Source organism: Pipistrellus kuhlii, unplaced genomic scaffold, assembly GCF_014108245.1.
Source record: "Pipistrellus kuhlii isolate mPipKuh1 unplaced genomic scaffold, mPipKuh1.p scaffold_m20_p_25, whole genome shotgun sequence".
Taxonomy (NCBI): domain Eukaryota; kingdom Metazoa; phylum Chordata; class Mammalia; order Chiroptera; family Vespertilionidae; genus Pipistrellus; species Pipistrellus kuhlii.
In genome coordinates, this window is record NW_023425524.1 from 7,487,429 (window position 1) to 7,510,923 (window position 23,495).

The window sequence follows — 23,495 nt, forward strand, 5'->3', positions numbered from 1 at the left end:
GGCCCCTGCAGAGGCCACGGGGTGTGAAGGGGCCGGGGCTGGACCCTCTGGCGTCTGTTTGCACAAGGAGGGAAGGAGGCCCGGAGGGGGAGTGACCGAGCAAGTGGAGAGGGCAGTGGGGGAGCACATTCCCAGAAGCTGTATTCCTGCCCCAGCCCAGCAGGAGGGGTGGGATGGGAGGGGGTGGCCATCCCCAGGGGAGGGCAGTTTCCCTGTGTCCCAGTCAGCGTGGGGGCCGGGCCTGCTGGGCAGGGAGTGGGTGAGCCTGAGGCCTGGGCCGCAGCATCCCCAGCTCTGCGGACGGGGCCTTCCAGCTGCCCTGCAGGTAGAGACGGATGCTTCTCCCCGAGGCCTGTGACCCGCACATGGACGGGGACAACGCAGGAGCAGGACGTGGAGTCCACCTGCAGGGGCAGCTGGGGGGCTGGGGCCGGTCAGGCTGGGCCCAGAGGGTGCCCCCGCCCGGGTTTGGGGACAAAGCAACAGAAGGGGCTCTGCCGGGAACCACAGCTTGGTCACCGGGAACCACTGAGGCCACCCAGGGACTCAGTCTTAAAGGTCACACCTCAGACATGCCTTAGACTACGCCCTAGACCACATGTGTCAAACACAAGGCCCGAGGGCCAAATCCGTCCCGCCAGGCCTTGCAATGTGGCCCGCACCGCGCTGTCATCACTGCACTCCGCTGCCTTTCCATCACAATGACAGTTTATGACTGTTCAGTAAACCATTCGGCCCGCGATTTAGGCTGGATTTTAGATTTTGGCCCCTTCTCTGATTGAGTTTGACACCCCTACCCTAGACTCTCCATTCCAGTAATTACAGGCTGCTGTTCCTGTGATTGGGCCTCTGTCCCAGCGGTGGGCAAACTCATCCGTCCACAGAGCCAGACACCAACAGCACAACGGTTGACATTTCTCTGGAGAGCCACATTTTTTAAACTTAAACTGCTTCTAACGCCACTTCTTCAACATAGACTCGCCCAGGCCGTGGTGTTTTGTGGGAAGAGCCACCCTCAAGGGGCCAAAGAGCCGCGTGTGGCTCTCAAGCCGCAGTTTGCCGACCACGGCCTTAGACCAGAGGCCAGGGCCTGTGGAGAGAGGCTCCCTTAGGACTCAGAGAACAGAGAGAGGGCCACAGTGTTCGCCCACAAGAGCGCGCTGACAGGTGCCCTGGCCCCCCACCCCCCTGACCTGCAGGGCAGCTGGGGCGTGGCTGACAGGCAGGAAGGCAGGAGGGCGGGGAGAAGGTGGCGGGGCTGACCCAGGAGTGAGATGGCCGAGCGCCTGGTCCCCGCACAGCGGACCGCTCGCTGCAGCTGGGGAAGGCAGCCGCTTTCTGGAAATCAGGCCTCAGCCCTGAGGGGAGGGCAGGGAGCCGGGGTTGGTGGCATCACAGCTTCTCCGCCTCCGACCGACGGGGGCGCAGGGTGGAAGGCGCAGGAGGGGCCGCGCTGGGAAATGTCCTGGAGGCTCAGCCACTGAGGGCGGGCGACACAGTGCTGGGCGGCCGGTGACACAGCGGGTCAGCGCACATCCTGTGGACTGAGCTCCCCACTCACGGGCGCTGGACAGAGGGGAGAGCAGCTCCCACCCAAACCGAAGGCACAGGGCCTGGCCCGGCCCACGGGGTCAGGGGCTGAGCACCCCCCTGTGAGCCAGGAGGTCTCAGTTCGATTCCCGGGCAGGGCACAGGCCCGGGGTGTGGGCTCCATCCCCAGTAGGGGGCGTGCAGGAGGCAGCCGATCCATGACTTTCTCTCATCATTGATGTTTCTCTCCCCCTCCCCCTCTCCCTCTCCCTCTCTCTCTCTCTCTCTCTCTCATGTCAATAAATATTTAAAAAACAAAGAAAACAAAGCCTTGAAGAGAAGTGGATGCTGGGGCGGGAGTGGGGTGACTCGGCCTGTCCACACTGAGGACCCCGCGTCTGGGCCCTCCCGGGTGGGCCCCGGAGCCCCCGCCCCCGCCCCCGCCGGCAGGGGTCGGGCCTGCTGAGGGTGGGGTGCTGAGAGCCGCGTTCCCCGGAGCTGGTGCGGGAAAAGCCTGCCGTCCATCCCCAGCTTCTCCCCCTCACCTCGCCCCGATGGTGCCCATGACCGCGTGACCTTTCCCGCTGGAAACACACCGTGGACGTGAGGACGGACCCCCGTCCCGGCCCCCCAGGCCAGCGGGCAGCCCCGGGACCGAGGGGGAGATTCACCCATTCCCGCCCGCCCGCCAGGCCCATCAGGGCCGAAGGCAGAGCAGCTGCAGGCGCCGCAGAGGCGGGCCCGTGGGGGGGTGGGCCGGAGCCGTGGCAGCCCCGGGGAAAGAGGGCCCCTCTGCCACCGCAGCTCCCAGGGGAGTCCCCCAGGTCTGTCCCCACCCCACGCCCCCCAGACCAGCGCACATTTTGTAATTGCTGTGCCGAAACCCCTCTATCAGCCTGGAGACCTCTGTGAGATATAAACACCACCACTTTCTGAGAAAGTCAGGGCGCTGGGCGGGCCTGGGTCCAGAGGTTTCGGGGACAGACCCAGGGCGCCCCTCCCCCAGCCCCGACCCCCTCCGGCCTCTCCCCCAGTCTCCCCTGCACACCCGCCTCCAGACCAGCCCGCACCCCGCTTTCTTCCCCCCTGACTCCCTCCTGAGCACCGCCTCGACCCCACAGTCACCCCATTGTTCCACCTGACCCTACAGTCACCCCATTGTTCCACCCGACCCTACAGTCACCCCATTGTTCCACCCGGGGGAGCCCCCACCTGCTGGCCACCCCTCTGCGCCCCACACTCACCTCTCTCGGGGCTTCTGTTTGCACACAACAGGGTGGCTCTGAGGATGGGGCCAGGGCGCTGAGCATCTCAGCAGTGAGTGGCCGCCTCCTCCCAGGACGGGGCCTCCCTGGCAGGAGGGGGACCCTCAGGGCGCCCTGGAGGCTTTGGGGCCTGGAGAGGGTCTGACTCAGGCCCTTGGGAGCAGCAGCCTTGGCTCTGCCCGCAGCCCCGCCCCCGGGACTTCCCGTGGGGCCGCTCATCGGGAAGTGGGGCCACACCTGCAAGGCTCACCATCCAGCCAGCCGGGCTCGGCGTGGAGCCCAGAGGCCTCTGGGGGCCTCAGCACGGTCTCTGGCTTTGCCTGAGCCTCTCCCTGAATCTACAAACATCCTTCAAGCCACCCGAGGCCTCTCCCACGCACTGGACCAAGTGGGAACAATAAAAACAAGAAAAGGAAGCGGGAATGCTGACCTCTGACCTCGCTGTACGCCTGGCCCGGGCTGGGAAAGCCCAACAAGCAGCTCACAGGTGCTGCCACTCTGCCCCTCAGGCCCAGGGCACCTGCGGGCGGGGCCGAGGCTGCAAAACAGAGACCCGGCCGGCCCAAGGCCCGCATCGCGTCCTGATTCACCTGCAGGGGTGAAAGCTGGGAGGGAGGGGTGTCCCCTGAGCTCCCCATCCAGTCCCCTCACCCCGGGGCCTCCCCCACAGCACAGAGGGGGACTGCGTGCTTCCCCGCGCAGTTTGCACTGAGAGGCCGGCAGCGGGACTCACGTCTCTGACCCGTGACTCCACAGCCCGACCTCCCTGACCAGTGGACGCATGGACACCTTTACCGCTGAGAGCCCCTGGCACCAGACCCCCTCTTCCTTCCACCTGCGGGGGGCGGTTCCGGAGGGGAAGGCCTTTCCGTGCGTTACCGTAGTGTCCGCAGCCACAAAGCTGGCGGTGACCCAGGCAGTTCCTCAGGGACACTCGGCCTGCACCGGGTTTGCTCGCTCGCGGTAACGTCGTCGGAGCCGTTTTCAGGCGCCACGCCCTGGCAGGAGTCAGCATCTCCTTCTGTGGACGGGGAGGAGACGGGGCTCCGGCCACGCAACTCACACGGCTCTTCCCGGAGATGCAGGCGTCTGTCTGCACTGCAGATGTAAGGCATCAAACAAGGGGCCCTGCCCGGCCCGGCCCGCGGGGCTCAGTGGTGGAGCATCGACCTATGGACCAGGAGGTCACGGTTCGATTCTTGGTCAGGGCACATGCCCAGGTTGCAGGTTCGATCCCCAGTGTGGGCTATGCAAGAGGGAGGCAGCCGATCCATGATTCTCTCATCATTGATGTTTCTATCTCTTTCTCTCTCTCCTTCTCCCTTCCCCTTTGAAGTCAATGAAAATAAATTAAAAAAGAGAGAGAGAAAGAGAGAGAAATGGGCCCTGGCCAGGTAGCTCAGTGGGTTAGACCATTGGTCGGCAAACTCAAGAGCCCACAGAGCCAAATATCAACAGCACGACGATTGACATTTCTTTGGAGAGCCACATTTTTTAAACGTAAACTTCTTCTGACGCCACTTCTTCAACACAGACTCGCCCAGGCCGTGGTATTCTGTGGAAGAGCCACCCTCAAGGGGCCAAAGAGCCACATGTGGCTCGCGAGCCGCAGTTTGCTGACTACTGGGCTTAGAGCATTGTCCCGATACACCGAGTTGAGGGTTTGATCCCCGTCAGGGCACATACAAAATCCACCAATAATGCATAAGCAAGTGGAGCAACAGATGGATGTTTCTCTCTCTCCAATCAATCAACATTTTTTAAAAAGAGTTCACCTTATGTTCTTATTCCACTGGGGAAGGTGAGTTGCAAACTCTCCATCTCGGTGGCTACCTTCACTTTCTACATTGTTGGCATAAGACATTATTTCCCTCCAAATACCAGGGAGAAGACAAATCACATGGAAGGACAGGATCTATTTAAACGTCCTCTTTATTTTCTTTCTTTTTTTCCAGTGACCCAGCATGCCACAGTCCGATGGCTGACCCGGATGGAACAGCGGAACCAGTGATTTACAGAGAATATTTACATTCATCCGAACCGCACGGGACGTGCCACAATGCACCGAGACTCCCCGGGGCCCGCCTCCGGCCGGGGCTGGTCCTCCCCGTCTCCGGCTGGAGCCGGCCCCCTCCCGGCGTGGGATTCTGGAAATGGCTTCGAGGTACCGCACGTTTACATCTGCTCATGTGTATGCGATGGGTGTCACACGTATGGGTTTCAATAAACGAACTTGGGAAAGACTCAAGTGGTGATGCGGACGCTCTACCATGTAGTGATGGACAGGACACACTGAAAAGGCACATATTGTAACCAGGCCGCAGGGCGCGGAGGACACTCCGTGTGCTTCCTGCCTCCCCTGCTCCTTCCCTCTCCGCCGCCCACAGAGCATCCTTTCACCCCGCCTCCCGCCTCCATCCGAGACACTCCGCTGGCCGCATCCCGCTAACCTGAAGTCCTCAGCATCCTCCTCTCCTCGCTGTTACCCTGTTTCCCCGAAAATAAGACAGTGTCTTATATTAATTTTTGCTCCCAAAGATGCGCTGGGTCTTATTTTAGGGGATGTGTCTTATTTTTCCATGAAGAAGAATACGAAACACATTTATTGTTAAATGAAAATAAAGGAGATGTATTACCTGTATACGGTACGGTAGTACGGTAGTTGTCAACACAAACCAGACAAACTGTGAATCCTACAATATCAAGAATTGACTCATTTATTCAATGACAATCATGTCATCATCTTCTGGAACATCATCCTAACAATCCAATTCCTGAATTTCCTGGTGAATTTCTTGTGACTCCATTTCTTTCAGAATCAGTGGACCAAATCTCTCATGTTTAGCAATAGCATTCTGAGATAGAGCCTAGGGGAGGGCCTTATTTTCGGGGGGATGCCTTATATTTCACTCAGAAGGAAACCTGTAAGTAGGTCTTATTTTCGGGAGGATGTCTTATTTTTGGGGAAACACGGAAGCAACAATCACAGACAGGCCTCTCCGGCTGGCCAGGGGGTTCATGCTCCTTTCCCAGATGCCCTGTTAGTGAGGGGCCTGGGAACGCCCAACCTCCCTCAGTCTCTGGACACAGACCATTTGTTCAATCTCAACCGGTATCTCAGCTACACACAGGCCCCCGATGCTTTTAAGGGGTAAAGCGGGACTGGCATGCCTCGTTGTCCTTGAGAATGGCACTGGAACCAGACAGGCAGCTGCCACCCGGGCAAGTCCCCGCTCTCGGGCTGACCTCGGGGCCAGTGATCCCCTGGCACTGTCACCAGCCAGGCCTCTCGGGGTCACCGTGTGGGGCTTTGGAGATGGGTGTGGGAGGGCGCCCGCACAAAGACCACGTGAGCCTCTCCAGCATGAGGTTCCGCCCGAAGGAGCAGAACCTCTGCTCGGAGTCAGGCGGTTTCGGTCTCACCCACCGCACTGGAGATCAAGGCCATGGCGTTAAGGGATGGACGTTGTCCCTAATTCTGGTCTAGGAGTAAATGACCTAAGAGTCTAAAAATAGCACCAGAGAAAACCAGAGGTCACTGATTCCCGCCTCCCGGACCGTCAGCCCCGTGGTGTGGGGTGGGGAGCATCCGTGCGGATGCCCTGGTTGGCGTGTGGCGGCCACGTCCACATCCATCTTGTCCAACTTCGGTCCCTAAGCCGGTCCTCTGTCCGGCCGAATCCCAGGAGAGAGCCAGCCCCACTGGGGCAGTTTTATGAGGTAACGTCAGATAAAAGCTCCATCCATTGAGGACCCCAGGTCCATCAGACCGCGGTCCAACTCCTGTCTCCTCCATCCCCCTCACGTCCACGTTTACTGTGCCCCCCGTTCCAGAAACAGGTGCTCCGGGAGGAAGGAAGCTGAGCCTCATGTGGCCAGGAAGACATCACCGATGAGCCACACGGCTTCGGCCTGGTCCAGACCGCCCGCTGGGGAGGTGGGGAGGGTCTCACACTGGGGGCTACACTGACCGGGTGCCGGGAGCTCCCCTCCCTGGGACACGGCCTCTGCCAGGGCTGCACGGCCACACGCCTGCCGTCTTACTAGACGGATGGACGCAGCCCACGTGTGACTGGAGCTACGAGACATTTATACCTTTTCCTGCCACGTCTTATCCCAGGCCGGTGACTACCAGGTGGAGCTCCTGAAAACCTTTCCCACCCCCCCCCAGAAAAGGCCAGGATTCCGTTTTCTGCCATCCCAGAACCACATCCAACAACAACAAGCGGAGAAGTGGCGGATTGACACAGTGCTTTATTCAGCTGTCTGTACGGGGGGGGGGGAGACACGGGCACCCCTGGCCGAGACGTGTAAAAATACTAAGGATGTACAGTGTACAAAAACAGGTCCTCGTCCTCAGTTCACATCCGTGTGGGCCGTGGACTCGGGGCGGGGGGGGTGGGGGGGGAGAGGGAGAGACGGTTTCGGGGTGACCGACAGTTGTGGGGAGGACACAGTTCCTTGGGCTCGTCACGGCGTCCGCCGACACCCTTCGCCGGCGACGAGATCCCTCGCGGATCTAACGAGAGAACTGGCAAGGTCAGGAGAGGTCACACACAGACGCTAACGCTACGGGGAGGTGACTCGACGGCCAATGGAGAGGTTCTCTTTTTATTTAAATAAATACTTTACATTTCATGCTCGCCTGCAATGCACCCCCCACCCCCAGGAGCAGGATGAGGAGATTCTACCGAGACGGTACGAACAGTAGCAGCAAAGTGTGGACACTGAGGTGTGTGGAGACCCTGCAGTTAGGAGGGGGGGGGGGTCCTTGCTCCGTCCCCCGGAGAAGCAAGGGGCCCCCCCGAGAGAACAGTCAGCTTTAAGAAGCCAGAGAACCCCCCCTCCCCCCCCCCCCCCCGGTGGGGACGGGAGGGGGGACACGGTACTGGACGGTGCGTGCAATCGATCGCGTGGGAAGCGAAGCTGTGAGCTGCCCTGCCCGCCTCCACGCTGCGGGGGCCGAGGGGGGCAGAGGTCACGGGCGTCAAGTTCAAGGTGGCGCCCGCACCGTTGTCCCACCTGCGCTGAGGACCGCTCCGGGGCTCGCTCGGGCCTGGCCACGGGCGGAATCCAAACCATGAGAACCCCTCTGCCTATGCCCCCCTCTCTCTCTCCGCTCTGCCTCCGGCCGGCTGACTGACATCTGGGAGCCCGAGGAAGGGTGATTCTCAAGATCAAGGCCAAGGGAACACCTGGGGGGATGGGCCCGGGCACCGGCAGGACCGGGGCCGGCGGAGGTGAGGAGTGGCCAGCCCGGGCGCCGTCAGCGCTGCCTCGGGTCTCTAGGCCGCGACCTTGGCCGAGGTCATGGGAATCACCTTCGTGTTTGGAAAGAAACAAACAAGAAGAAAGCTACCGATGTGCTTAGTGTGTGGAGTCCTGCCTCCCACGGAGGGAGCCCAGGCCGTGGGCAGCCAGTCCCAGCTCTCTCCCCTTCCTCTCACCTGTAGTTGTTGTTGTTGTTTTTTTTCTTTTAACCAAATGAATGCAAAGACAACGTACAAGACATACCTTCTAGTCTACCTTCTTGTCCATGTGAAACATTCAACGTAATTCCAAGTGGAAAAAAAATAAAAAAAAAAAAGTTGAGCGGTGTGTGTGTGTGTAAGAATGAACTACTGAAGACTGCAACTTCCTACTCGATACTAAGGATGGACCTCACTCAGGTGGAGATATGGAAAATCAGGGGTAACATCTATGTGGAATATGTCTTAGCTGCCTTAGGAAAATGCCCTTTGACCCCCGGCGGTCCCAGCGGGCCCACCCTCGCCGGCAGTGGTTTCCCGTCCGCACCCCCACCCACGCTCGCTCCCGGCGCCGCGGCTAAGACAGCTGCGTGTGAGTATGAGGCACCCCGCTCGGCCATCGCCTGCCCCCCCCCGTGTCCGCCCCTCGGTTGCCAGCCTGCGTCACGCCGTGGCCTTCCGTGTGGGAGCTCAGAGAGCTGAACTGAAGGAAACACGCCTCCAGGATCGCCCCCCCGGGAGGCCCCGGCCTGGGTCTCCTCCGTTGCTTTGGAAAAGGTCAGCTCCTAGCACCAAAGGGTTTAGTCTGAAGATCGTCGTCGTCGATGGAGGAGGAAGATGAGGTTTGCATACGCGCCCCCCCGCCCCCCCGGCCGGTGGGAGCAGAGGAGCGTGGGGACGGGAGTATATACAGAGAGAGGACGGCTGGAGGTGTTCCTTTTGTGTGTTGTTTTGTTTCCCTGATGGCTTGATTCGGCGATGAATGTACCATGATCAGAACACACACACACACACACACACACCGGCTCTTAGCTTCCCCTGCCTCAGTGGCCAGGACGTGCGATGTGTCCACTCGGCCGGGTGGGTTCACTCAGGGTCACGCCGGACTCCGTGTGTGTCTCTGCTCTGGCGGCCTGGCCGTCCCGACACCTCCCTTCTCGGCGGAGCAGACAGCAGCCCGGTCTGTGCCGTGACCCCCTGGGCGCGGGCGAGCTGGGGATGTTCTCGTTCTTAGCACCAAGGGGTCGGCGGGCGGCGTCTCTTCTCCCGGAACCAGGTCCCACCGGGCGAGTTCCGTCCCGGAGCCTCGACAAAGCCAAAGTCAAAGTCGTCTTTCTCGAAGGAGGGAAGGCGCAGAGTCCTGCCGGTGGGCCTGTCCCTCGCCTGCGGGGCAGAGGGAACCGCGGCACGTCTGCTCTGGGTGACGTCGGGGCTGCGTCTGCGATTCTCGTCACTAAAAAATAAATACTACTGCGAGAGGAACAGAGTCAGAGAGGACATTCGCAGGTCTGACGTCCGAGGGAGGAAAAGCCAACTCACGCGGAACTGCAACGGAAAAGGAAAACCGACACGGCGAGCGCCCGCGGGCCTCGGGGGACGCGTTGTGGGGGCAAGCAGGACCGTTACGCCCGCCTGCCTTCTTCAGCCGTCAGAGGCGGTCGGTCGGTCAGGCGATGGAATACGGTCTCCCGGCGCCAGGGGAGCGGTGCTCTCTGGGTGCCGGTGCCATCGGCGACCTTGGAGTGACCTTGACTCGGCTGCACATCTGCTTCCTTTCTTCCTTCCTTCCTCCCGTGTTCCTCTGCCATCTGCCTGGGAGGCCTGGACGACCATGTCTTCCTCTATGGGATCCAACGGGAACGTGGATGCAGGCGCCGGGAGAGGCCACACCCCGCCCGCTGGGCAGTCCTCGCAGATGTTCCTGACGGGCGTGGGCCGGTGGCTGTGGCCGTGGCCGTGGCCGTGGCCGTGGCCGCCGGCTGCGTCAGGCTCTGCTCTGCCACCGGGCTCTCCTGCACCGGCGCCTGCACACGGCCACCCTGCCACCGCGGCTCGCTCTGAATCACACACTGCATCTTCTCAGGCTCGTTAGGTTCTGGTGTAGCTGCTAAGAGAGTTTAAAAAAAAATGTACCTAGCGTCCGTGTGTCCCGTTGACCCTCCGCTGCCGGAGAGAAGCCACGGCCGGGAGACAGGAGGCGCCAGCGGGCGGACGGGCGGCGTGTGGGCTCATGGCTCCCCGGGGGCCGGGCGGCGGCCTCGGAGAGTTGCTCTAAGAGTGAGACAGCAGCAGCAACAGCATGAGACCTTAGACTGAGATACAATTTCATGCAAAAAAACGGAAAGTCGAGTGTATTTGCGTATATGTGTGTTCTCAGGTGGGTGGAGGTGGCGAGGGCGGGGCCGGCCAGCCGGTCGGTCGGTCGGTCGGTCGGGGTGTCTGGAGGCGCCCGCGGAGGGAGGGGCCGGACTGCACTGCCCGCGGTCCCGCAGCCGATCTCGGGATGAGTCTCAGGCAGCAGCGCGGGGGCCTACTCGCGGCCGCTCGCCGAGTAGGAGAACTGAGGGAAGTGCGGCCGGTTCTCGTTGTCCATGCCGTCCTCATCGTCTGCGGGCAGAAACAATCATTTCAATCTCACGCTTGTTTGTTTTTAAAAAAAAAAAAAAATGTGTCTTCATTGACTTCAGAGAGGAAGGGAGACGGGGAGAAACATCAGTGATGAGAGAATCACCCAGCGGCTGCCTCCTGCACGTCCTCCCTTCCCAGGTGGGGATGGAGCCCACAATCCAGGCGTGTTCCCCTGACCGGGAATCGAACCGTGACCTACTGGTTCACAGGCTGACGCCCCACTACTGAGCCACACGGGCCAGGTGACACTTGCTTTTGGCAACACCAGCTCTGGTCCGTACGGTCCTCACTTCCAGATAATGAAGATGCAGAGGCAACAGCCTCTAGACACTTGGGTTTGTCCATAAAAACACACAGCAGGGAAACCTATTTCACACGTCTCCCGTTTCCAAACACGTGATCTGGGAGGACATGATACTAGCAAGTCACCTCCTTCATGACACACACAGCCTGAGACTCAATAACCTGAGCGCTACGGAGGGAAGCAGAGTGTTACATGGATTAGAAGGGCCCCCCAGCACCCGTGGGCTCCCGAGACTCCTGACCAGCTCCTGAAATTGGTCTCTGAAATGTTAGTGCTTTCCGTCCCGTGCTTTAGCTGTGACTGCGAATACAGCGCCAGGATTCCGTTTTATCTGGGCCCGTGCGGGTGTTTAATAAGAGTTCATGTCTATTGTACATCTGCTACCTGCCCTGCCCGTCTGGCCGTTTTCCTAGGACCGAATGTGAGACCAGAATGGAGAGAGAGAGAGAGAGAGAGAGAGACAGGGCAGGAGGCCGTGCCAGGACCAGGTACGGGGAACGGACGGGAGGCCCAGGCAGCTGCTGGCTCCGGGCAGGGCCACTCCCCGCTCGTGTCTCGGGACTCCTGTGTGGGAAGGATTGTCATGATCTCAGATGATGGGACAGGAGGGACACCCCAGTCAGGGTGCTGGCCTTCGCCACAGCTTCCCCTGCGCTTCTGCTCCCGGCCCCGCCCCCGGGCTCCCTGCCTGAGGGGGCCCCAGGAGGTCTCCCCCATTGGGTTGCAGGACCACAGTGAAGGAAGTAAGGAATCCCTCAAATGCCCAACCTGCTTTTCCTAAAGCAGAACCCCTCCCCTGCCTCCAACGCACACGCACAGCCCGTTCCTCCGCCCAGCCTCTCTGGGCGCCCGGCGGATGGGAGAGAGGACAGGCCAGACTCCCGGTACGGGGTGAGGTGGGCACTGAAGATAACGCTTCCTGCTCTTCTGCCATGCTCGTCTTTTCTGCCTTTTTTTTTTTTTTTTTTTTAAATCCTCACCCAAGGATATTTTCCCATTGATTTTTAGAGAGTGGAAGGGAGAGGGAGAGACAGAGAGAAACACGATGTCAGAGAGACACATCAATTGGTTGCCTCTGGCAGGCCTGGGACCAGGGCCGGGAGCCTGTGCCCTTGACCGGATTAAAACCCGGGACCCTTCAATCCGCCCGTGAGGCAGCGCGCTGGTCCGGCTTTCTGCAAGCGGCCCACGCGGGGCCTCTCCCTGTGGCCACGCACTTCTGGGTGACGCTGTGTCTGAAGGGAATCTGCCTCCTGCTGCTAAGCTCTGCTCAGGACCAAGCAGACGCACCTTTCAAAGGCCCTGCCGTCCGCGGTGCTGTCAGCCCCGCTGGGCACACGGACGGTCTCTGAGTCACATCACGTCAAACTCCCCGGAGGAGAGGAGGCGGGAACCTAACATCCCGACTCTGACAGGTGCCAATCATGTGCCAGAGAACCCGTTTTCCCATCAACAGCTTGTTTTGCTGGGCGTGTCTCTGCCCGGGAAACGAATTAAACCCATTTCTGACGGCTCAGAAACCTACCCCTTGGAGGTAACCCTTTGCCTCCAGCATCCTTAAAGCCGGGGACGTGCCTCACCTTGCAGGCCTGGGAGAGCGAGGCCGTAGGCCATTGCACTGCACAGACAGGCGGGTGGGGGTGGGAGGGGCCAGGAGCAAGTAGCAGTGACAGCGCGGCGACCTACAGGCCACACACGGTCGCCCCGTTGGGGCGAGCACGCCATTCCTGCTCTGCTAGGAGGTGCACAGGGAGCAGTGTGATAACGAGCAGGAAGGAGGCTAGGAGGACCCAAACCACACACATCTGGAGGAAGAATTCAGAGGCTCAGGCCACGCCCGCCTGCGCCCCTGCTCCTGTGGCCCCCCTTCTCGGACCTTTCCCAGATGGCACAGGGGCAGCGGAAGCTTCTGGGTCACCGGCCCCTCCTCCCGCAGAGGGCAGAGACAGGAGCGCAGGAACGCCAGCGCTGCCCTCCAGGCTGCCCCGTAACTATAACAACACACACTGGCAGGGCGAGTGGGTGGGCGGGCAGCGGTGTGCACAGAGGAACACGCCGCCTGCCTCCTTACGGCTGGTCTGTTCCCAGAACACACCTCTGTCTATAAAGCAAGGTTTCCGTTTCTTCCCTTTCACAGTAAAAAAGGTTCTCCGCATCCCGCACGCCCGAGCCCACACGACAGGGCTCATTCTCTGACACGGGAAACTCGGGGATCTGTGAGAGGGTGCAGGCCCGGCTGAGGACCCCCAACCCGCACCCCCACACCCAGTGCACGAATGTCATGCACCGGGCCTCTGCTCTGGTATCTAATAAAAACAACTTCTTTTTTTTTTTCTTCTGTTATATCAGAGTGTTATGAATCGCCTTCAAGGTTTACTTACATTTTTCAGGTGGTGTTATTGTAATAGTCTGAGCTGTAAATTCTTCATCAAAATATCTGGTATCTGTCTCAGATGTTACTTGAGGCTTAAAAGGAGGTACAAGCTGTACAAAGAAAGAAAAAGTACCGGAGAAGAGATTTCAATGCAGGGAGATTAACTTTAGGATACAACTGAAGAGCAGGGAACGAACTGGTGAGTGTAAGGGACGCGATGATGATCCACAATTGCTTTTTTGTTTCTCCTGTAACGCATGAATTACTTAAACTTCAAATTTCCAAATACTTGGGGATTTTCCATATATCTTCCTGTTTTGATTTGTAAGTCAATTCCCTTTCATCCTAAGAGCACGACTTAAATTTATTTGCATCTTTTTAAAATGACAGGGTTGCCTCGCCAGCGTGGCTCAGTGGTTGAGCATCAACCTAAAAACCTGGAGGTCACGGTTCGATTCCCAGTCAGGGCACATGCCTGGGTTGGGGGCTCAATCCCCAGTAGGGGGCATGATGGAGGCAGCTGATCGCTGATTCACTCTCATCATTGATGTTTCTCTCTCTCTCTCTCTCTTTCTCTCTCTCTCCCTTCCTCTCTGAAATCAATAAAACTTATTAAAAAAAAGAAAAAAGAAATGATCATGGAAATTTTTTTGGCTAAAGTGGAATAATATCAGAAAGAAACCTGCATCTCCAAGGAAGGAAGAGTATTGCTGAAGAAAAATCAACTGTTTCACCACACTGAGTAGAATTTCTTTTTTTTTTTTTTAAATATATTTTATTGATTTTTTACAGAGAGGAAGGGAGAGAGATAGAGAGCTATAAACGTCGATGAGAGAGAAACACTGACCAGCTGCCTCTTGCACACCCCCTACCGGGGATGTGCCCGCAACCAACGTACATGCCCCTAACCGGAATCAAACCCGGGACCTTTCAGTCCGCAGACCGACGCTCTACCACTGAGCCAAACCGGTTTCGGCCTGAGTAGAATTTCAAGGTGTGTTTTGGGAGTCGAAATTATCAATAAGACTGACTGTGTGCTAGAAGTTCAATACTCAATTAAATGATAGGTTAAAAAATGAAAAATACCATGCTATTATTAAATTTGACTCACATTTTTTTTTTGGATGCAAAATTCATTTTAGCCACAAATAGACAGACACCGTGGCAGGAAGATAACCTACCTTTTTATCGTATACATCTTGCCAGTTTACTCCGGAGAAGAAACTGTGTCTCATAATTTCTTTTGAATCGTCTGGTCCTCCGCCAAGGCTGTGCAGACAGGAATAAAATTAAATGAGCATGAGACACTTGCACGAGCCAGTGCAGAACACAAGTCTTTGTGAAATGTGATTCTCTGTGTGGTAAGTGGTTCTTATGATGAATAGCTATAAAAATAAAAACCTTTAGGTGTAAGATCTCATTTCCCTATTATGCTATTAATTAACAGGAACTCCTCTCAAGACTGGACGGTATCTGAAAAGAGCATGGGCTTTGGTGATAGACCTGAACCGGGCAACCATCTCCGGAACTTCTGGGATGTGCGACAATGAAAACCTTCCTTACCCTCAGTTTACTCCTCTGTAGAATGGGGGTGATAATCCCAGCCCGGTGGGTTATTACAGGGATTAGAAATCAGTCAGTAACTAGCACAGCGAGTGGTAGCTGTTATCACTGTCAATTCTCTAAGCCAATATCATTTTAGGAAGCCTCTAGTCTAAATGATCGACAAAACAATCAATCAAGCCCTGACTTAAGAGTGTTTGCCAATTCTGATGATGTAAATACTCCCAGCAGGGCCAACAGTAAAATGTGACAAAATTATTACGGAGGGATGAGTTTTGAGTATTTATTACCTTTGATATTAATATTAATTTATAAATTTATATATCTTAGTTCTTAATTTTTTTTTAAATTGATTTCAGAGAGGAAGGGAGAGATTGAGAATCATTTGCCTCCTGCAGGGCCCACACCAGGGATCAAGCCAGCAACCAGAGCATGTGACCTCCTGGTTTATAGGTTGACACTCAACCACTGAGCCACACCGCCTGGGCTATATAACTTAGCTTTTATTTTATTTATTTTTTATTTTTTTAATATATTTTATTGATTTTTCACAGAGAGGAAGAGAGAGGGATAGAGAGTTAGAAACATCGATGAGAGAGAATCATCGATCAGCTGCCTCTTGCACACCCCCTCCTGGGGATGTGCTCGCAACCAAGGTACATGCCCTTGACCGGAATTGAACCCAGGACCTTTCAGTCCGCAGGCCGACGCTCTATCCACTGAGCCAAACCGGTCCTGGCTAACTTAGCTTTTAATAATGACTGCGTTGAACAAGCTCACACGATTCTTGAAATTTAACAACTGGCTCTTATGAGCTGGCACACGGGCTTGAAAGCAAACAAATAGTTGAGGAAAACCACCAACTGTGCCACCCTACTGAGTCCTGGTTATCATCAGGTATAAGGGATGCGGGACGGGAAGAATGCATTTTCTCTTTGCCTGTACGTCACCTCTTCATACCAGTCCGTTCTCCAGACCAGCGCCAGGCTGGAGAGCCGCGGGTCCCTGATTTTCTCCACGTCTTTGAGTCTCTGTCATCATCACCAGGTTCTACTTCTCGCCCCGAGACCTCTGCTGTGGGAAGGACCCCCTTATCTGGACCCTGGGAACCCTCTCTCACCTGCTCTGCCTCCCTGCCCCGGCCCTCACTGCTCCCATCCACCCAGGACAACCCGAGGCACCTTCTCATAACACAAGCCGGGTTACTGTCCTTTAATGACTCAGTGGCATCTCATCCTCTTCTGAACAAAGATCAAACATTTTCTAAGGAACGTTAGGTCCTTCCAATCTAACATGCCAGCTTCATCGCCCCATGTTACCCAACTCCCATTCCACACTGCGAGCAGTCGCTTACCCCGTGGTCACTGGCGATGCCAGCTGTTCTTTGCATGTCATTGCTGGCGGGAACCCCTGTGCTAACTCCAACCCCTTCTGAGCCAGCTCAAGGCTTCCAACCCCCCAGATGGGCTAATCATCTCAAAAGCAACTTCTGCAATGGTGTGACCTGAGCATCGTGAGTACACGCTTTGTGCCCCAATCATTCCTCAAACCCCCAAACGGGGGGCTACTCGGTTCATCCTTGCCTTCCCCATATTTTACTGCAGACGGAGGGCTTGCTACATACAGCGACTGTAGAGGGAACCAGCAGACAATCCGGAACACACCTTCTCCGTAGGCAATGTCAATCTCTGGGGGCTCAAACCTCTAAGAGTTGTTGTCCTACTTACCGGGCCCCTGTCATTCCACATTCACCTCCTGCACACCCCCTACTGGGGATGTGCCCGCAACCAAGGCACATGCCCTTGACCGGAATCGAACCTGGGACCTTTCAGTCCGCAGGCCCATGCTCTAACCACTGATCCACACCATGTTTTTTTTTTTTTTAAACGTTCTACACCCCGCAGTTAAAAACAAGCCTGCGCCCCCGTCGGGGGACGTCTAACCCGAAGCCATCGCTTCTTGGAGGAGGCCCACGGGCGTTCATCTCCCTCTCACACCCGCTCACCACACGCGCGTCAGGGACTCACTGGGCGTGGCGCTCGGCCCACCTACCGTTTGTTTGGATCCTTTATCAAGAGCCCTGAAAGCAGTGATTTGGCGTCCGAGGAGAGCGTGCGCGGGAACTTGATGTCCTCCATCAGGATCAGCTCGAACAGCTTCTCGTGGTCCTGGTTGTAGAAGGGCAGCCGCCCGCACATCATCTCGTACATGACGACGCCCAGCCCCCACCAGTCCACAGCCCGGCCGTAGTCGTTGTCCTCCAGCACCTGAGAGCGAGCGAGAGCAGGAAGACCATGAGCTGCCGCACGTTCAATGCCAAAAGCCCCACGTTTAAAGAACATGAGACTTTCACAGAAAGATGGATCCTCACTCTCACAGCCTAGGTGAGCAATGCTTGGATTTTTTTTTAAATATATATTTTTATTGATTTTTTTTTTTTTTTACAGAGAGGAAGAGAGAGGGACAGAGAGTTAGAAACATCGATGAGAGAGAAGCATCAACCAGCTGCCTCCTGCACACCCCCCCACTGGGGATGTGCCCGCAACCAAGGTACATGCCCTTGACCGGAATCCAACCTGGGACCCTTCAGCCCGCAGGCCGACGCTCTATCCATTGAGCCAAATGGCTTTCGGTAGCAACGTTTAGATCTTGATCTTTGAACACGAAGCATCCTCCAAAGATGTCAATCACACCGACTATTTGAAAGGATGGATATATTCCCAGAGACGGTCAGCGGAGACATAAGGAGTGTATCAGACAACCGACGCCAAGGGCAGGCAGACGTGCATGGGCCGAGGACCAGACAGGCCGTCAGCAGGCCTGCACGTGGTCTCTCAGGCCCGCTTCACTGTCCAGGCTGGTTCACCCTTAAGTGGCAGCTTAAGGTGAGCCATGCTGACAGGGGGACACGGGACATGCCTTGCGCATTCCTAATTGAGGAGAACTAGGGGACAAAGATCACACGTGGAAGACAGGAGGGAAGGGGCAGCGTCACGGAGAAGCATGCAGGGCAGGGCCGCCAGGAGAACGATGGACCGCTTTGGAGGCAGCTCGGAAAGAGGCAGCCGCCAGTGTGAGTCTAAGATCTGTGGTGTGAACTAATAAACTTGAGTATCCAAAGCTTACGTACCCAGTGGCAATTTCCGTTAAACACAAACAAAATCGGGGACTCGATACCGGTGTACCATACACCCTAACTTTTTTTTGTTTGTTTATCCTCACATGAGGATTTTTTTTTTTTCCATTGCTTGTCAGAGAGAGTGGGAGGGAGGGAGGGGAAGAGAAAGAGAGAGAAACATCAATGTGAGAGAGATACATTGACTGGTTGCCTCCTGCACGCCTCCCAACTAGGGGCGGGAAGAGAACCCGAAACCCAGGTGCATGCCCTTGACCAGGAATCAAACTTGAGATACTTGGGTGTGCCAGCTGATGCGCTAACCACTGAACCACAGCCACCAGGGCTTTATGCCTTAAATCTGTTTTTGCAAAATACATTGCACGCAAAATTAATTTAGTAAGAAATGATATGAAAGCATCAGGCTCTGTTAGAGCAACCTGTTCCCATCGGAACATGATAACTTGCTATTTGTCCCATTAAAAAAATATTAAAAATATATTTTTATTGATTTCAGAGGAAGAGAGAGAGAGAAACATTATGAAGAGAGAGAATCATTGAATGCCTACCTCCTACTCACCCCCTATTGGGGATTGAGCCCACACCCTGGGCACGTGCCCTGGACCAGAACAGAACCAGGGTCCCTCAGTCTGCAGGCAGACACTCTATCCATTGAGCCAAACCAGCTAGGCCTGTCCCAGGAAAATTCTGATCATTTTTTAAAAATTAGATTTGCTTCGCATTCTATGGAATTTTCTTCCTTTATTTGCATATATATATGTGGATATATTTTATTTTAAATTATATTTGAATAATCTTAAAGCTTACTTGTGATCCCCTTAGCTCTGTGATAAACAGATCAAGAAAACCATACCTATGAAATTTATTTTAAAAATCTTACAACTGATTACATAAGAGCATTCGATGACTCCGATGTGAATTTTATTTAAAATTTACCAATACTTCCATGGAATCCCATGTGACATATTGACAGTTAAGGCCCTTTGGCTCACCAGGTATTTAAGATGGAGCATGCCCTAAACGGTGTGGCTCAGTGGATAGAGCGTCAGCCTGCAAACTGAAGGGTCCCAGGTTCGATTCCGGTCAAGGGCATGTACCTGGGTTGTGGGCACATCCCCAGTGGGAAGTGTGCAGGAGGCAGCTGGTCGATGTTTCTCTCTCATTGATGTTTCTAACTCTATCTCCCTCTCCCTTCCTCTCTGTAAAAAAATCAAATATATTTTTTAAAAAGATGGAGCGTATAATTTCAAGAAAAAACTATGTTACTTAAAGATATTTAGTGGTATTTTCAAGGGCTACGAAAAAAATTTTAATGCGACTGTATCACAGTTCATGGCTAAAGAAGCCTAGGACAACACTGACAAGAAAGAACTCCAGTCTAGCTCCGACATTTCCCAAAAATCTTCCGGAAATCACAGCTAAACAAAAATTTCCGGGAAAAACAACAAATTCTCATTTTCATCTTTAGCCCAAAATATTTCAAATATCTATTTGCTTGAGATGAGTAATGTGAGAACATAAGAAAACAAGAAAAAAATCTAAAGAAGCGAGACATCCTACTTGTGTACTTAGAGGAAATGCTGTAACAGCTAATTTTTCAATACCAGTGACTTTCGATTATTCAAGAGTCTATCTCATGCCCGATTAGTACAATGTATTGTATTGTTTGTGGGGCTTTTGCAAATAGATTCGGGATTTTTACCTAAGAACAAAAAAATTTTAAATCTCGGCATTCCTCCACCACCAGCAAAACAGTGGCACATGCAGCGAGCCAAATGTGGTTTTTAACCTCTTTTTTCACAAAACCATAAAAAGCATAAAAGCTGGATTAACTGCCTCCTGAACCCACGTTTCACCAGCCGGGTTCTCGTCCCCAGCTGGCAAAACTGGCAATCCTTTACTTCTGCTTAAATACCTGGTTTTCAGCCAGAAGGGAAAGTGAGTACATTATATATATATATATATATAAAAAAAGGGGAGGTATTTTTTTTAAGAGAAATAAGCATCTGAAAAAATAAAACTGCATTGTACAAAAATCTGTTTGATAAAATAAAATGCATTTTATTCGGGTTTGTAAAATGAACACTGATTCTCTAAGTGGTTTGCTTTTGAACACAATGTGCTCTGACATATAGATGTGATGCTACAACTGCAGTATGGCTTTGTCCTGAACAAATCTGACGCGATGTATTACCTTTTTGACACACAAGCTTAAGCTATGATAAGGAGAAACCGCCCTAAGATCTAAGTGTCTGTGCTGTCAATTACAAAGAAAGATTTCTGTTCAACTCCTCCCTCAAACAGCTGGGAGAAGAAATAGATGAGAAATGAAAGTGGCTCCAATATTCTACACATGAATATACTAGCATATTATAAAACATGTTACATTCACATATTCTCCTTCCGCACTCCTTACATATAAGTTATTTCAAAACGCAATATTTGGAAAAACTCTAGAAATTCTAGAGTGAACGTAAAACCCACAGCCTCTTGTATATTACTTCTAGAAGATAATTTTCTCCCTTACTCAGAACACTTCCTTTTTCACAATTACAGAAACATATAAAATGTATATTCTCTAACCTGAGAGTTGCCATTCCTTCTGGCTGCCTCTGATGATTTTTTTCCCCCCAGCAAAAAGGTTGATTTATGCCAAAACCAGTTTGGCTCAGTGTATAGAGCGTCTGCCTGCAAAATGAAGGGTCCCAGGTTCGATTCCGGTCAAGGGCATGCACCTCGGTTGCGGGCACATCCCCAGTAGGGGATGTGCAAGAGGCAGCTGATCGATGTCTCTCTCTCATCAATGTTTCTAACTCTCTATCCCTCTCTCTTCCTCTCTGTAAAAAATCAATAATATATATATATATATATATATATATATATATATATATATATATATATATATATATTAAAAAAAGGCTGATTTACTTCCTGGTCATGGTGAAGGGCCATGGGTGTGCCAGATGCTAACAGAAGAGCTAATAGCTCTGTACAACGCACATCGTCACATAATTTAAGCAGAAACGCAGATCAGAACCTGCTCAGAGGGAATAACCCATAAAAGGCTTCTCTTAAAGAAAGTGTCTAAAAAAAGTGTCTCTTTGCCATGAAGTCAATGTTGCTGACATGGAGCCACACACCAGTCATAAGCACGGCCTTGACACTAGGCATTGCCTTCAGTCCCAATTGCTCTGTGACATACATGGACCTTTACGTTATAACTGCATTGAACACGAATGCCCAGACAGACACAAAGCACAAGGGGGTCAGGAGCACACAGAAATGTGAATGGTAACAAACAATGGGAGGCCCTGGCTGATGTGGCTCAATGGATAGAGCGTTGGCCTGAGGACTGAAGGCTCCAGGGTTCGATTCTGGTCAAGGGCACAAGCCCAGGTTGCGGGCTGATCCTCAGTTGGGGGCAGGCAGGAGGCAGCTGATCAATGGTTCTCTCTCATCATTGATGTTTCTATCTCTCTCTCTCTCCATCTCCTTTCCTCTCTGAAATCAATACAAATGCATTAAAAAACAACAAACGAACAAACAAAGATGCACCCACACAGCACACCCTGGGACACGGGCATCCTCTGCTCCCCCAGGACCAGAGCCCGCGTCCCTTTCTGACAAAATAAAGCTCAGACACAGGGAGATGCCAGCAGGTGCCAAGGACTATGAAGTGATCTGGTGAGATCTGATTAGCATTAGGGAACATCTGACATAGGCACTTTCATCTCGGGAACAACCGGGTGAGTTGAAAAACTCTAGATAAATTCCAGAGTGAACGTAAAACCCACAGCCTCTTGTTTATTACTTCTAGAAGATAATTTTCTCCCTTACTCAGAGCACTTCCTTTTTCACAATTACAGAAACATATAAAATTTATATTCTTTAACCTGAGAGTTGCCATTCCTTCTGGCTGCCTCTGATGATTTTTTTTCCCCCAGCAAAAAGGTTGATTTATGCCAAAACCAGTTTGGCTCAGTGGATAGAGCGTCTGCCTGCGGAATGAAGGGTCCCAGATTCGATTCTGGTCAAGGGCATGCACCTTGGTTGCGGGCATAAATAGCTCTCGCGTGGCTATTGACTTAAACAAATTCACTAATATACCATGTCTTAAAATGAAACCATCAATGGAAGTTCCCAGTGTAAACATTTATTTGGTTAATGGTCACTTAGAAAAACACACATATTCATTCCAATATCCTTTTACCAGTTAGGGTTCGCTGGGAGACTGGAGGGATGCCTCTTGGAGCGTGTCTGCCCACGCACCCGAGGCAGGCAGAAATAAGGGGGTGATGTGTACCCCAGAGTGGCTCCCTGCTCGACAGTAATCCAGATGGAGCAGATGGGCGGGGGAGGGACGGAACGCCTGAACACACTGTCTGCACACCTAGGCTGTAAAAGTAAACTGTGAACTTGGATGAACCAATTTACCGCTAATTCAAACTTTTTTCTTTCTTTCTGGTGCCCATACGTTTCAGGTAGCGGATGGGTGTGTGTTTTATACGTACACACGCCGACACGCTTTCTCTTTTATGGGAATCCTTCCCATCACAAGAATTTGCTTAAAAAAAATAAAAAAAAAAAGACCTATAAATATCCTAATTCAGATGCTGAAATGGACTGCAGCTTTGGGGGAAGTATATCTTTTATAAGAATTAAGGATTCCATGTTTCCTGGTATGGTGTTCATAAGTACATACTGTCACCTGCTCTAATAATTCCTGAGAGACTGTAGCTGCCCCCTGCTGGGAAGCAGAATGCCGTGGCTTCTGGCTACCTCCTCCCAAGCACACTCTCCCTGCATGCAGCTAACATGGTGCTACAAAAGCAATCTGTGGCCAGAACAGGCGACAAACATCCCTGATGGATGCAATGCTGGTGACTAAATCATGCTGACACATGTCTTCCCTCCCAGAGATCTCTATGCTTCCTTTTCATCCGGAAGCATCAGACATCGTGGGATTTTGAAGAAACTGAGGCTTTGTGACCCAAAACAGCCATTGTCAAATACTGCAGGTTAGCAGCTAGCCGATAGTTTTGTACACGTTCTTAAGCTTCGGAGAACTTAAAATTAAACTTGATGCTAACCTGCAGCCATTCCAAAGTGCTAAATGCAAATTAAGTCCAAAAGACCACAAAACATTGTAAAAATTTCAAGTGAAAAATAGACTATAGAACTTTCAGATCGCTAGGCAAGTAAAAGCTGCTGCTTCTAAACACTAACAGACATCAGCACTGAACTACAAAGTGTCATTTAGGCTCATATTTTAAGTGTTCAATTTGCGTCCAGCCAGCATGGCTCAGTGGTTGAGCACTGATCTATGAACCAGGAGGTCATAGTTTGATTCCCGGTCAGGGCACAAGCCCAGGTTGAAAGCTCGATCCCGTGTGGAGTGTGCAAGGAGGCAGCCGATCAATGATTCTCTCTCATCATTGATATTTCT

At 53.4% G+C, this 23,495-nt stretch overlaps 2 protein-coding genes across 6 annotated transcripts in view; one reads left to right on the forward strand and one right to left on the reverse strand.

The window, feature by feature from the left end:
- Nucleotides 1–5,298, forward strand: part of SDCCAG8 (SHH signaling and ciliogenesis regulator SDCCAG8) — a 188,166-nt gene extending 182,868 nt beyond the window's left edge. Inside the window, exon 18 of the mRNA XM_036453530.2 lies at nt 4,751–5,298. Within this exon, the coding sequence (XP_036309423.1) occupies nt 4,751–4,753 (3 nt within the window). The 3' untranslated portion in view covers nt 4,754–5,298. The remainder of the gene's footprint in view (nt 1–4,750) is intronic.
- A 1,733-nt stretch (nt 5,299–7,031) lies between these two features.
- AKT3 (AKT serine/threonine kinase 3) overlaps nt 7,032–23,495 on the reverse strand; it is a 165,366-nt gene continuing 148,902 nt past the window's right edge. For all 5 annotated transcript variants that reach the window (XM_045587130.1, XM_045587129.1, XM_045587131.1 and 2 more), the window contains 4 exons: nt 16,966–17,180; nt 14,532–14,619; nt 13,358–13,460; nt 7,032–10,651 (listed from right to left, as the gene is read on the reverse strand). In XM_045587130.1, the coding sequence (XP_045443086.1) occupies nt 10,575–10,651; nt 13,358–13,460; nt 14,532–14,619; nt 16,966–17,180 (483 nt within the window). In that variant the 3' untranslated portion in view covers nt 7,032–10,574. The remainder of the gene's footprint in view (nt 10,652–13,357; nt 13,461–14,531; nt 14,620–16,965; nt 17,181–23,495) is intronic.